Source organism: Dromaius novaehollandiae, chromosome 8 (assembly GCF_036370855.1).
Source record: "Dromaius novaehollandiae isolate bDroNov1 chromosome 8, bDroNov1.hap1, whole genome shotgun sequence".
Classification (NCBI taxonomy): Eukaryota; Metazoa; Chordata; class Aves; order Casuariiformes; family Dromaiidae; genus Dromaius; species Dromaius novaehollandiae.
Genome location: NC_088105.1, coordinates 22,848,751 through 22,863,350, shown reverse-complemented (window position 1 = coordinate 22,863,350; position 14,600 = coordinate 22,848,751). Strand labels below are relative to the sequence as shown.

Here is a 14,600-nt window from a genome sequence, read left to right as displayed (position 1 = left end):
GCAATTGCATACTCTTGGGATTTATCATGGGATTGTTCATTCAAGTTGCAAGCAACTACAGGCTTGTTGTGTGTACAAAAACTGAGATATCTAAACAAAGTCCTTTTTGCAGGTTTAGAGTGCTGCCATTAGATAAGCCAAATGTAGTGAGTACAAGAGTAAATATCTCAATGCATTCTATGATAGTTTTGTGGATGAGATTTAATGTTTAGTTGTAGCTGGAAATCCTTTAACTGTATCTCTTATTAGAGATAATATCCAATTTAATGGATATGTGTGCTAACAAATAAATGGTGGAAATTACCTCATTAAATGTTAATTTACCAAAGTACTTGTATGAATTCAGAATTGATACATTCATGTATGAATTCTGAATCACTTAAATACACTGCTGTTTAAAACAGTTTTGGAGCCTGAAAGAGCATCATGACAATGAGATGAGGCAGAGATAAAAATAAGTTTCAAAACAGGAGGAGTCACTTAAGGAAGACAAATGACAAAAGACTTCATAATGTTTCTTGGACTGAAAGTGTTTTAAGTTGTGCTCTGTATTCCTCTAGCCATATTGTGCTAATATCTTTTATACTAAGTTATTTCAAGGGAAAACAGTTGTGAAAAATTAAAGTTTTTTTCTGTGTTTTTGATTAAAATATTTTTGAATTCTAGGGTAGATATAGCACATCTATGCCTTTACAACCTAAGTGTTATTCATAAGAAGAAATACTTTGATTCAGAACTTGAACTCATGGCATACATTAATGAAAACTGGGATAGATTGCATCCTGGTGAGGTAAGTAATTGAAATACTCTTTCTTGTCCTGAAAATTAGTGGGGATTGTGGGACCTATGAACAATTTTATGCAGGAGGTTAAATCCTTTATTGCCTTAAAATCTGGTAAACCCAGATGAAGAAGAGAGCATCTTTAGTCTCCTGGTAGAAATAGAGTGCTTCGGAGTGGTATACATTTTTCTGAGCTGTAGAATTTCTGAAGTGATACAGGTAACTATTTATTGTTTGCATGGCAACTTTATTTATACTCAACCGTTTATTTATTCTGTTGCATATCTATATCTTCCTTTGTTTTCATTTTATAATTGTCACATAGTTCTTTGATATTTTCGTGTGCACAGACCAGAGAACCTGAATGTAGAATTGAATATAGAGTATAGAGAGTATGAAGACATTTTTGAAGTCTCTAGGTGTAATAGTTGACAAATCATTGTACACAGAGATTTCCTCTTTTCTCCCTCTTCCCAACAGGGGATACGATCTGTTTGTCTACTGGTCTAAAGATTGTTTTGATCCTTTTCCAGTCTGATTCTACTTCTTGTCAAGGCATCCTGGTCTTAGTTCACTGCTATGCTAGTTATTTTTCCAACTGTTTGATTTACTGGGCAGTTATTTTAGCATTACAGGAAATCCATTTCCCCAAGTAAAGTGACTTCATGTTTAACGAAGAGGAGGGGTGTAGGTACTTTTTTGTTTCTTTGTGTAGGGTTCAATTTAAAATTTATGGCTAAATTTGAATCGACATACTATTAATTGAGCTTTTTTTCTTGTATGAAAATTGTTTTAGGTTTTGAAGTTTTTTAACGTAGGTGACATTTAACTGTTTTGAAAGTTTCATGTCATGAGTACATCCTACTTCTATACTTCTTTTCAGTAAATTCATACGTCTGTAATCCATTTCTACTAGCAGCCACAATGTGAGAATCAATCAAATGTATGTTTTTCTGGTTTAGATTAGTAACACCTATTACTTCTATTCATGAATAATGGAAACTACTTCAAAATACATGTGTTCAGACAATATGAAAGTCAGAATTTTGCTTAAAAGAGAAACATTAATATTCAAGCTTTACTGCAAAATAATCATTAGTGTCATAAACGAGACATCTGGTTTACTTCTGTGAGATATCTGGCATCTCTTAGCTAAGTCTAATAATTTCTATCATGACAAGTCAGAAGCTTTAAAAGAAAAACCTGCACAAAATGTTATAATAGACAGTAGAATTAAATGATCTGTCTGACTTATTGTGTAGTTTGACAAATGCATATAGGGTATTTAATTTTGACTCCTGTTTCTTTTAGTATTAAGAGATATACAGAAGAAATGAATGTTTGTTTATTTCACATAATTTAACTTTCAGTAGATTCAACATAATTTTGTGTAAAAATGTCAGGTCAGAGCAGCCGCGGTGTGGATGAGGAGAGTGGGGCTACCCATCTGCCATTGACTTGGAGCACACATGGCATTTTGAAGAAGTTGAGGGGCTATGGCCCTTGTTTTGCTCTTCTTCCCACCCTTCCCATTGAATCCATCCCTGAAAAACACACAGCTCTGGGTCTGTAAGGGGAAGGGAGAAGAGGGGAGATCCAGAACAGGAAAAATCACCTGTTGTCTGTTAAGTGGTGCTTTCAATTTCTTAAGCAGTATTTCTCCTCCTTCAAAGGAAACTTGCTTCTTTTCATCCCAAAGGCTGCCTTTTTGAAGGCCTAGGTTTTGAATAAGTGCACAAAAGCTGGGTTGAAGAATTCTTCAAGACTAGTTATTCTTATACGATTTTCTCAACCTCTCTCACTAAGTTGGAAAAAAAATTTTATGTTAAAAATTTTCAGGCAAATTCATTTTACTGTTTTGATTAATTGTTTTTCTTTATTAAGCAGAGACTAATCATAGAAAGAATAAATTCTACAATACTAATGGTTTTAGTTTTTTTGTAATATTATTAAGTAGCTTGCCACTGTTAAAAATGACGCTTTGAGTTCTTTCTTTAGGTGGTTTTAATTGAATAAGAGGCAAAGTCTTTTAGCCATATGTAAGCTAGGAGTAAGGGGTGGAATTGTGGAGCTCCTCAGCCAGCATTTTTTAGCATGGCATTATTTAGGATGCAATAAAAATATTGTCATTTTCTGTAGCTAATAGCTACAGAGTTGCAAGACCTGTGAATAAGAATGCATTGTGCTGAATGCCATGTGGTAAAGATATCTGAAAAGCCGTTGTTATTTTCTTTGGTTAAAATAGTTTCAATCTCTCCCTGATCTTTGTTAGTCAGGCAGACTGATGGTGAATCTTGTCCAAAATTGTATTAAAAAAAAGTTACTTTCTGTGAGTGTATTTTTAACTGTTAGGAATGCTCAAAGTGTTAAATGATCTGCCCTGTGTGGTCGGAATTTTATTCTTTAGAAAGTATCCAAATTTTTTTCAAGCTGCCAATGTTATACAGTATGTTCTGTGGTATTCATATTAATAGTGAAATTTTATAAACTATTTGTTAACCATATAATTAAAGATAGAGTTACTACAGATCCAATTGGATGTAATTCTGGAACAATTTGGCATGACAACTTGAAATGTGGTGGCTTCATTGGAATTTAAGAATAACTGTCTAATTTAATATAAAAATTAATATATTTTTTAAAGTCTGTTACTTAAATGTTGTATCCAATTCTTTATAGTCACCATGATACCCGTAGTGCTTTAGGTCTCTGTATTTGTAATTTATAAATGCATTATTTAATTTTTCAGATAAAAGATTACAACTTTTGGTAACTTGGTAGGGACTACTTAAGGCTTTGGTGCAAGAAGGAGCATAGATTGGGTCTCAAAAAAAAAGGCATGAAAATTAATGCACGTTTTTTATTCTATCTTTTCAGGGCCTCTTCTATCTTTGTATCATGTTGAGTGATGTTGGCAAAAATGGGAATTAGGCCCTGTAGCAGGATTTTTGTTAAAATTATCAAGAATAAAATAATCAACAGTTCTTGTGTCAATATGATTATCTTCTGCTTGTGATCTCAGTTTGGGAGTACTTGATGTCATTCAGGAATTGCTGTTAGCAGACGTGGGAAGCCAAGCTAGTATGATGTTGAGTATACTAAAATTCTTTAAGAGATATTTTTCTTGCACTTCTTACAAGTGAAATGTAGATTCTTTGGCCTGGGTTGGATCCAGGAGTAAATTCTGTGGATATAAATCACAGAATATATGGGATAATGGCTAATACGCTTTGGGGTTAGGCAGTTTCCACAACAAATATTTTGTAAATGTATTTCACATCCAAATCTATAGTTTTAGTGACTCAAAGTAAACAGGATCTTTTTTATTACTGAAGAATTTGACAGGTTAAATCATTTCTTAATACTTCACAGCTGGCAGATACACCAAAATCTGAAAGATATGAGCATGTACTGGAGGCATTAAATGATTACAAGACCATGTAAGTTGTTGATATTTTTTTGCTGTAAATGTTATTTCCCTATTTTAATCTGATGTAGATTACAGTTTTCAGTCTCCTTCATTCAGTCTATCTGATAACCACTGTGGCTGAAGATGACACTGAAATTTTGAATACTGTTTCTGTTTCAGAATATCATCACGTAGCTATTGGAGTTAGAGTGGAACCCAGATCATGAGCAAAATTTTGTTTTGACTTTCGTCCTCTTCCCACTTTGCATTCTGTATTTGAGAGTGAGGATTGCATTAGGGGAAACGGAGGAATAAAATAGCATTAGAATGAATGTTTTAATTTGCATAGTTTTGTTTTGCATGTGCACTTTTAAAGGTTGCTTTCCTTGGGGTCTGAATTTTAACAATTAATTTAAAATTATCTAGGTTTATGTCTGGAAAAGAAATAAAGAAAAAGAAACATTTGTTTGGCTTGAGAATTCGTGTTCCTCCTGTGCCACCGAATGCTGCTTTAAAAGCTGAGAAAGAACCAGAAGGAACATCTCATGAGTTCAAAATTAAAGGCAGAAAATCGTCTAAACCCATTCCTGATGTGAGGTAAAATAATCCAGTGATTTTAGCAATGTTGTGGTAAACTGGAGTTAATTTGGGTATATTTTTGGTGCCTACAAAAAGGCCTTTTCATTATATAATGTACATGTGTACTTTGAAAATATTTTAAAAATGTAAACTTATTTAGTTTCACATTGTACTTTAAGGTGATTGTGAAAACAGGTTGTGTGAACTTACTTCATTAGTATTCTGTTGGGATCCTTCTGAAAAAGCATGAAATTTATCATTAAAAACAGTAAAAAATATCCCAACTTTGCTTCCAGTTAGGAAACAAAATTGCTTCCCATTCTGGGCCTGTTATGCAGTGATCTTAGCTAGGATTCTAAATAGTAAGTATGATATGGAGTTATAACTCATATTAGAGATATGCCATCTTTTTTATCAAGCGTGATCCTGTAAGTAAGCAACATTTAACACTTGTTCATTCCTCTTCAACATTGTGGAATCAGTAATGTCACTGGAAAGATCCTGTGTCTGTTTATTATATTATTCCAGAGACAAAAATCTGTAGTTTTGTAGATGAAATTTTTGATATACCAGAATAACCTCATTTGGTGCGATGTTTTAGCAATAGACATCTAAACATGTATTCATTGCCTAAGGAAAACGTGTATTCAATGACGAGTGTCTTTAATAATATAGCATAAAATATAAATTTTTTTCTAGGGAATTAAGTAATGGTATAGAAAGAAAGGGGAAAAAAAAATCAGTAGGTCGTCCACCTGGTCCCTATACAAGAAAAATGATTCACAAAACTCCAGAGTCGTCTCCTCTGGTAAGGTTTTGGATATGTTTTTTTCTTTTCCCTGTAACTGGATTATCATTTCTGAAGAAAAACATAACCGCTTAATCTAAATAGTGATATACCCCCTTTTCTCTCTCTCAGAAAAAGATATGACAATTTAAACTTAATCTAAAGTACTTTTTTTTCTTTCTTAGGATAATGAACCAGTTCCAGTGATAGAGAACTCAGCCTTGGAATTACCCTGCTCTGTTGGGTAAATTAAAAAAAAATCACTGTATAACTATTCTAATAGCCTCTCCCTTTTATTTGTTGCTTCTGAAATGTCAGCTCGGTTTTTAATGTAAGATTACTTTCATTACATGGCAACCCTGTTACCTTGCATATCAGGAAATCTGATGGAACTGCACATTCATCCAATACCTCAGATGTGGAATCCACAGGTGCTGCCAGTATGAAAGAAACTACCTCATCTAGCATTTCCAGACATTATAGGTAATTGTTCAATTACTCTGACTCTATAATGTTAAGATTTTTAATGATATATTCAGTTTTTATTTCTATTTTTTATTTTCTGGTGAGGGGAACAGGAAACAAGTGGTTCAGCAGCACTTCACCCTTAATAAACAGAGGTTACAGGAATCCTACAACAGATAGCTTGCCAAAGCATGACATCTGATGTTCTAAGCCTGGTTTCTTAAGACCTGATAAACTGAGATTTTCGTGGTTGTGTTGCTGATGTCACATGTTGGCCCCCTGAACTTCACAATCAGTTTTGAACCTCTTGGCTAACTTCAACCGTACCTGACACAGTAGTTTCAAAGAGATTGCAGTTTAACAAGCTTCATGAAGATTGATACATGGTTAAAGGAGAGACCCAAAATAGCATCCCATTTATACAAAGGCAGGCAGTATGCTAATCAGCAGTAGCTTAGTCACTGCCAGTGCTGGTTGGGGTTTTTTTGACTGAACTATAGGCAAAACTGAGGTGGAAGGTAAGGGAGGAGGCTGACTTAAGTTGTGATTTAGCCATGGTGGATGTGGAACAGAGGTAAGGGTATTACAGAAATGGTGGGAGAATAAATGGAGAATAGCTGAGGATATTGCAGTGGGGTAACACTGGGAATGTGGGAGTTCACTGGGCGTTGCACTAGTGAGCCATTGAGATGCTGAGCTGTAAGTTGGGTGGGGGAATCTAAAGAAATAGAACACAAATCTGCAGAAAGGCAGCCTTCATTAGTTCTGCTTACCACACATAGGTTTTTCTGTGATCACTAACTATTGCTTTTGATGAAAAGAATTAAACTCTATAAGCACTTTCTGAGCTTAATTTGCTAATAAAAGACACAAAAGAGCTGATGTGTACTCCAAAATAATTTTAACAGCTTTTGTTTTTCGGTAGTTTTGTGTATTCATGCTAAGGAATATTAAGTACTCGCAATTTTCTACAGTCAATAGAGCATGACAAATTTTTGGCACAGTCTTCCTAAATAAATTATTAACTACAGCCTGTTCTTCTGCAAATAAATTGTTACTTGAACTTTTTCCTACTCCCTCAAATTCAGTGAACATAAGTATGTTCATTTAACATACTCTTTTACTGAGATACATGGTCCTCAATCTACATATCTTGTCTCCTCTCTTTCTGGTTCGTGCTGTCAAATGCTGTCCTGAGTCATTTTTGTGTGTGTTAGTGCTACAAATAGTCTGTTTGCAAAAACTAATTTTTAACTTACAGATTTCTGAAATTGTTACCTGAGGATTAAATGAGCGTTTTACATTTCTGCACTTTATTCCATTCATTTTTTATGTTAAACAGATGCCCTTTTTTTTTCTCCATATACTACATAAGCATCTTGAAGATCAAAGTAAGCATGCCATTTAGTTTAGGACTTTATCAAACATATTTTAATATGTGCCGATTATAGATGTAGGTATTTACACAAGGATTTATATTTTGGACATTGTTAATATTTGGGTGCTGGTTTGTATTTGGGTAATGTCGTAAGCTCCATTTTCATTACTGGATATAAATCTGTGTCAATTTTGGATATACACATTTTTCTGGCCCCATGAAATATATCTTTGGAAAGTCAGAAGTACTATTGAAAGAGTGACGTAGAACAGATTTTAAAGTGCATCTTTCATATATCAGAGTTTTTATCACTAAAATAAATTCAGCTTGCAAAATAACTATATATAAATTCCTTTTTTATTTACAGTCTTCACTAACATCAGCTCTCCAAAACTTTTTACAGTGTAGCTTTTTGTAATTTGGGCTTACCTATGTAACGAAACTATTTTTAGTTTACAAATTTAAACACATTTGGTGCAGAGTCTTCTGGAGGCAGGTTTTTTTATTTTCTTAAGAACGGAATTAAGCTGTATTAAAATAGTGCTCCTAACATACTTCTAGGCATGAGTTAGTATCATTTAGCTAAACTTCTGACATTTTATTAAATAAGTACAATTTTTCTCATGTAAATAATCTTTACTTTTAAAGTGCTATGTTTGTCATCTATGTATAAGCACATAAATATTTCTATCAGTGAAAAATAAAACAGAAGGAAGTCATGATTGAGCTGTATGAAAATAACAGATGCTAAAGTGCACAGTTTGAGTAAGTGTCTTGAAGTTAATGCTGACATTTTTTTATTATTAGTTTATCTGACTCAAGAAAAAGGACTCGTACAGGAAGAACTTGGCCTGCTGCAATACCACATTTGAGAAGAAGAGGTCGCTTTCCACGAAAAGCACTCCAGACTCAGAATTCAGAAATTGTAAAAGATGATGAGAGCAAAGAAGATTATCAGTATGATGAACTCAATACAGAGATTCTTAACAATTTAGCAGATCAGGAATTACAGCTCAATCATCTAAAGAACTCAATTACTAGTTATTTTGGTGCAGCAGGTAGAATAGCTTGTGGTGAAAAATACCGTGTTTTGGCTCGTCGGGTGACACTTGATGGAAAGGTGCAGTATCTTGTGGAGTGGGAAGGAGCAACTGCATCCTGACTGTAGGACTGAACATTATGTTCACTGCACTGTCATCTGTAAGTACAGTTCATAACGCAGAGCCACGAGAGAAGCGTGTCTTTAATGTGTTTCTAAAAACAAAACAAAACCAATTTAGCCTTAACATGTAATTGTTATCATTACAGCTCTTGTGATAAAGACTTATCTTTTTAAAATCTGATCTGAAACTTAAATTTTTTAATCTGAACATTGTTAGATTGTTTTAGGTTGGGATATTTTGGGTTACAATTGCTTAAAAATGTGCATGGTGTTAAAAAAAAAAAAAAGACATTTTCTAGAGAACATTCCATGGATACAGTTATTGTGATTTAGAAAAAATATTATGTAGATAGCACAAATCTTTGAAAAATTTTGGTTTGTTTTCTTACCCAAATGTTTGCAGAAATGTATTTCTATTTCAATACTTTCTAGATTTCATAAGTGCAGTGTATATAATGCCTACTGAAGACTGTAAAATACTGAAGTTTTCTTTCAAGCAAAGTGTAAAAAAAAAAAAGAAAAAAAAATATATTGAGCCTGTAAATTGCTCTGTGACCAGACTTCATTGTCTTCTTAATATATTCTTTGTGTGTGTGCGTGTGCGCATATGTGTGTGTATATACATATGTATATATGCACACACATACTTGTGCGTGTGTATATATGTGTGATTGTGACCTATGCAATACAAATTATGGGATTGGGCAGCTTTTGAGTATACATCCCATAATTCTTTTATCAGGAATAGTTGCCAGTATTTACACAGCAGCATTTCTTCTCAGGCTTATTGGGTGCTGTTGCTTTCTGTGTACTAAGGAAAAGTGTCAAACCAGTGCAGTGTGTTCTGGCAATGGGTGCAGTCATTGATGTTCATATGCTCTAGGTAATATATTCCATTATTTTCCTTGCAAATTAACTGTTAAAAAATAATGCAGGATTTGAACATTTTGAACATTAACTCTACTAGAAATAACACTTTTAAAGTTATTGTGGCACATTGATTGTAAATTTTGTCTCCCAGTTATAAACTAAGTTGACAGGAGTCGCACACAAGATTCCTACATACCTATAGAAACAGTTAGTCATATTTTGATAAATGTAGTATGAACAAAGTGTATTATTGCACAGGGTCAACAAACAGTATGTTGCCGTTTGAAGTAACATTACTGGTTTTATTACAACATTACCTCTTTTGTTTTTATAAAATGTACCAAGTTTTAAATTGATAAGTTTATTTTACTTGTAAAAAAAAAAAGTCAAAAGTCTCTTGCCAGTATTAGATATTTTTTCTTTGTCTGCTACTTTTGAGGGGGTCTAGCCAAAGAGTAAACAGAAGAATATTTTTACTTTGGTGGTTATTTACTGTACTGTATAAAGTTAATTTTCTTATATGCTTACAGTTTACCACCAAAATAAAATTATATAACGTTTATAAATGATGAAGTGGTTTAAAGTGTACTGCCTGAGTTAGTACTTATTTATTCCATTACTTGATTATTTGACTCTTTTTCTGCTCGTCTCGAACGTCTTGAAAAGGTGTTTTTTTCTGTCACCTTATAGCCAAAGGAAGCAGAGAAAACTTTGTTATCCTGTGCTTGGTTTATGGCTGGCCAGGTAATAAAATTAGCTTTATAAAAACGCTAATTAAAAACTGCCACTTCTGTTTACCTTCACTAAAATGTTTTTTTTTCTCACACCCTCAGCTATTAATTTAATGTTGCCTTGCCTATAGCTGCAATATTTTGATAACACAGCAACTTCATGTTAATTTTTGAATGTTTATATCTTGGGGTAATGCAAAATGTAAAGCCTTTGTAACCTTACTCACACCATCTGTATCTGTCTTTATTATTTCACTTTATCCAAGTCCTTTAATTCTAACTGAACACCAGCAGTATTTTCAGTAAAGATTCAATTGAAGATAAATATTGGAATGTACTTGGGGACTTTAGAGGTGTGGGGGGGAGAAAATACTTGTCAAACTTGAGCTGTCCATAGACTTAACTATTGTGAATGTCATTGTTTCATTTTATTATGGTGGTTGACTTGACTCTGATGTTCAGTTTGTATTTTTGGAATTGTTTTTTTTTTCTTAGAATTAAAAGACCAACATTAAATGTGTGTATTTTTTGAGAGAGGAGAATGAGTTTTGATTCTGTATTGTGAAATACATACTTGGTGGCTTCCTCCCATCTGTTGTTCCTCTATCTATAGCTTTCCTGTGTGACCCTGGAGACACTTGCCCTGCATGTAGACACTAACTTGTGCTTCAGCTATGCTTGAGGGATACTTTGTTAAATGGTTATGTATTTGGAAATGCTGCAATGGTGCTGCTGAAGATACAGCTAGAGTAGTAATTAAAGCACACCTGCAAATGCCTTTCTCTTATTTATGTGAACTTTAATGTACGGGGTAATGGAATGTCTAAAGGACAAACACAAATTTTGCTGTACCTAATGATTTCTTATTAGTATGACTTGATTATTGTGTGTGTGCATTTGTGTAAATGGATGTAATCCAGCCTTGATACGGTCGCTGATTCAGAATCATTTCCATGTGTGTCAGATTTAATATTTTCCTATTATGTATTATTTGTATTACCCTCGTATTTAGATAGGCAAACTCTTTGTCTTGAGGTCATTCTAAAAATGTAGGCATCAGGTAGATGAACAAGACATCAAAGAAATAATGGCACGTTACTGGTCAGCATTGTAAAACAACGGTCATAGCAAACTACTTGTGAAGTCATTGTTCCCAACAGAACAACTTCAAGAGGAATTTTGAAAAATAACTACACTTTTATAGGCATAGGGGACATTTTGAGTACATGTTGAATTTGTTTGAATACAAAGGAATTTTGGAAAACAGTATCATTTGTGAAATGAAGGTTAATATTTTCATTTAGCATAAAGAAGTTGGAAATAATCCCAAAAAGGGCCTTGAAAGTGAAGAAAAGCAGTTTGTGGTTGGGGGGGGGGGTAAGTGGAGATAAAAAGAAAAATGGGCAAGTATTTGAAACATCCTACTAAAGTGATCTTCAGTGTTGTATTTTAGAAGGAAATTGGTGAATTGAGATGAAATATGTCAAGACTGGAGATGGAGCTGTAGTCAGAACACTGATCGACTGGACAAAAACATCAGTTCTGTGCACAGAAGAGAAAGGATGAATCTTGCAAATGCTATGCAGGTAAAGTTTTCAGGATTTAAACCATGCCACTTCTCCAGTTACTTCACATCTAGCTGAATTAGGTGGTATGATGGCAGAAAATGATATTCTCTAGAAATAGAGAAAAAGGCAAGGTGCAAAGTTTTAAGTTCTGTTTGGGCTATTCTAACTTAAGTTGATGCCTAAACCACCCATGTGGAAGTATCTGAAAGATGTATTGAGATCTTTGGTAAGAAGGCTGTAGTAAGGAATTTTTTTTTTTTTTAATCTGATTTGTCAACCTAAAGTTCATAGGCAAGTTGATTTTTGCAAGTAGGATCATCTGCCGGTGAGGTGTAAAGAAGAGGAGACAGAGGAAGGGGTGGAATCCTTTGGAGTCCCTGAAGAATGTTAAAAGGGATCATCTTTTGAAAAAGGTAATGCAGGAGAAATAAAGTAAAGCAAGAGAGTACAGGTAGAAGCGTGCAGACTGAGAATGAGCTTGGAATTTGTCACTTTTGCTATTCTTTCACTTGCATCCTTCAGCAACAGTGAAACTGGATTTTATAACACTTCACTCAAACTTTTTTGGATTTTATATGTCTTAACTGTGTCCAATACATCCTTCATATTCTGTTTTCAGTTACTGTTACCTACTTCCATTTAGGGTATCCCTTTGGGATCATTCTTGACATACATCAAAACTTTCACCTTTCTTCTGGACAGTGTAGTGGCATGGCTATGACATTCTTTACTTTCTGTTCTGTAATTCTGAATCCCTTAATATTCCTCCCAGCTAGCTTGTCTCTGCTGTTTTTTCTCTCATGAGATTTCTTCATACTTCTGCATGAAATCCATACACCATAAGACAAACAGTTGTTCTGATTTTTATTCATACCAGAATATTTTTTCTTCCTGATTTTATTCAAATACAGTTGTAGCTCATCCAGTTCCTTTAATGTCATTTTTACCTAATCTGTTCATTGATCCTAATGTGTATTTATTTTTCACTTGTTCTAGTTTGTTTCCAGCTTCTGAGTTTGACAGTATTCTGTTCTTTTCCCTATTAGGTGTTTTGTTTTCTGTATTATTTGCATTCCACGTGTTTTCTGTTTTCCTAGTCTTCTGTTTAAAAGCTCCATGTCCAGTGCAGTTCATTGTGATCCTAAAGGTGACATGATTGTTCTTGTTGCATCTCACAGTGTTAACCCCTATGGTTAATGTGTGCGTTACTGTTTTAGGATCATTGTTGTTTTGAAGCATGCACTCTTAGTCCAGCTAGATTCTTGGGATTTGATGCTGTACATTTTCAAACCCAGACAGAAGTTGCCCTGCAAAATGTTTAGAGACCTGTTTGAAATTGGCAGGGTTACTCTTATAAGCTCATTTATGTTCTGCATAGTTCTTCAAAACCTGTTTTATAGCAAGAAGCTAATCAATAGTTCTATCTTGTTCTAAATCAAGCCTCTTCTTCTGTAAGCACCATTTCTAAGAACTTCCTTGTGCTCTGCCATGTCCTATTGAATACTAGGAAAGTTGTTGCTACTATCGCTTTCACTCACGTCATAATGTAACTTGGTAGTTTTTGGTTTGCTAGGTACACTTTACTCTTGTTCATGAATGTTACTAAGAATGTTACGTGTTACTACTTTAAATGTTCTTCACCTGCTTGCTCTAGCTCTCTATTCATAACTTGACAAATTGCTTGCATGACAGCAGAGGTTGGAAAGCAGTAAGATAGTCAAATTCCAGAGATCTATAGGCAGCAGTCGGAAATTCAGGGAAGAGGAAGTAATGAATGAACAATTGCAAAGGTTTTCAGGCTATAGCATACAAAAATAGATTTGTAGTGGGAGCGGGAGGGAAGGGTGAGCCTGAGAAGAAGGATTGGAGGTAGGACTAAGAATCAATAAAGGTGACAATGCAGAGTTCCTTCCTTACAGAAAGTGAGGCTTTTAGTACAGAACCCCAGGTAGTCCAGGTGCTCACCTGCACAGCAGTCATTGGGAGGTAAGTGCTGAAGAATGGGAACTTCCATTGGTTGGATACTAGTGCCTGAGCCTGCTTCCTTCTTCCCAGGCTTGTGCTGTCATCCTGTGGAAGAGACAAGACTGGGAAGAATGCTTTTAGGAGAGGCAGCATGGGGCGGGGGGCACGTGGGAGGGTTCAGTTCTGCCCTTCTCCCATCTCTCCAGAGAATGTAGTCAGGAGTTTTCTCATTAACTGGCTGTAGCTTTTTTTGTGGACAGTTGTGGGCATCTTTGGTGACTTCAGCTGAGATTCGCCACTCCTTGAAATCTTCGTGCATAATAGAAAAATGACCATAATTAGAAAATACCTAACATCAGGTACCCTGAACATAACATTTGGTTTGAAATAAAGGTACAGACTGGAGTTGCTATGTACTGTTACAGCTGTTCTCTGGGCAACTGTCTGCTTGCCTTACACACTGGTATGCCAATTGGACAGGTAGCAGATGGCAAGTTATGAAGGATCTCCTGTTTCCAGAGACTTGGTACATCCTAACTTGGCTTGTGAGCTGTACTGGTTTCTGAGTCTTATTAACTCCTCAGCTATAGTAATTGATAGCATGAGAGAAGATAACATAATTCAGATGCTTCTAGTGAAAATTAAGCAGTATAGGGGTGTTTACTATTAAATTTTATTTATTTCTTCACCTGCTTTCAAAACCAACAGTTACCTTAACCAGAATGGCTGGTTTTGAGAACAAAATTGAGCAAAGAAATCCTACAATAAGGTGGATAGCTTTAGATGTGCTCTGCAATAATTTTATTTATATACTGCTTATGCACCTCTCTGTTAGCATTTCTCCTATATGAACAGTGGGTTTCTGTCATAGGGTACTACTGGGGAGAGAAAGAAGCATGAAGAAA

At 34.7% G+C, this 14,600-nt stretch overlaps 1 protein-coding gene across 3 annotated transcripts in view; it reads left to right on the top strand.

The window, feature by feature from the left end:
* The window catches only part of MTF2 (metal response element binding transcription factor 2), a 29,425-nt gene extending 18,729 nt beyond the window's left edge, over positions 1 to 10,696 (top strand). For all 3 annotated transcript variants that reach the window (XM_064515910.1, XM_064515911.1, XM_026116520.2), the window contains 7 exons: positions 667 to 790; positions 4,154 to 4,221; positions 4,617 to 4,787; positions 5,469 to 5,577; positions 5,742 to 5,800; positions 5,935 to 6,039; positions 8,207 to 10,696. In XM_064515910.1, the coding sequence (XP_064371980.1) occupies positions 667 to 790; positions 4,154 to 4,221; positions 4,617 to 4,787; positions 5,469 to 5,577; positions 5,742 to 5,800; positions 5,935 to 6,039; positions 8,207 to 8,561 (991 nt within the window). In that variant the 3' untranslated portion in view covers positions 8,562 to 10,696. The remainder of the gene's footprint in view (positions 1 to 666; positions 791 to 4,153; positions 4,222 to 4,616; positions 4,788 to 5,468; positions 5,578 to 5,741; positions 5,801 to 5,934; positions 6,040 to 8,206) is intronic.
* The last annotated feature ends 3,904 nt before the right edge of the window (positions 10,697 to 14,600 follow it).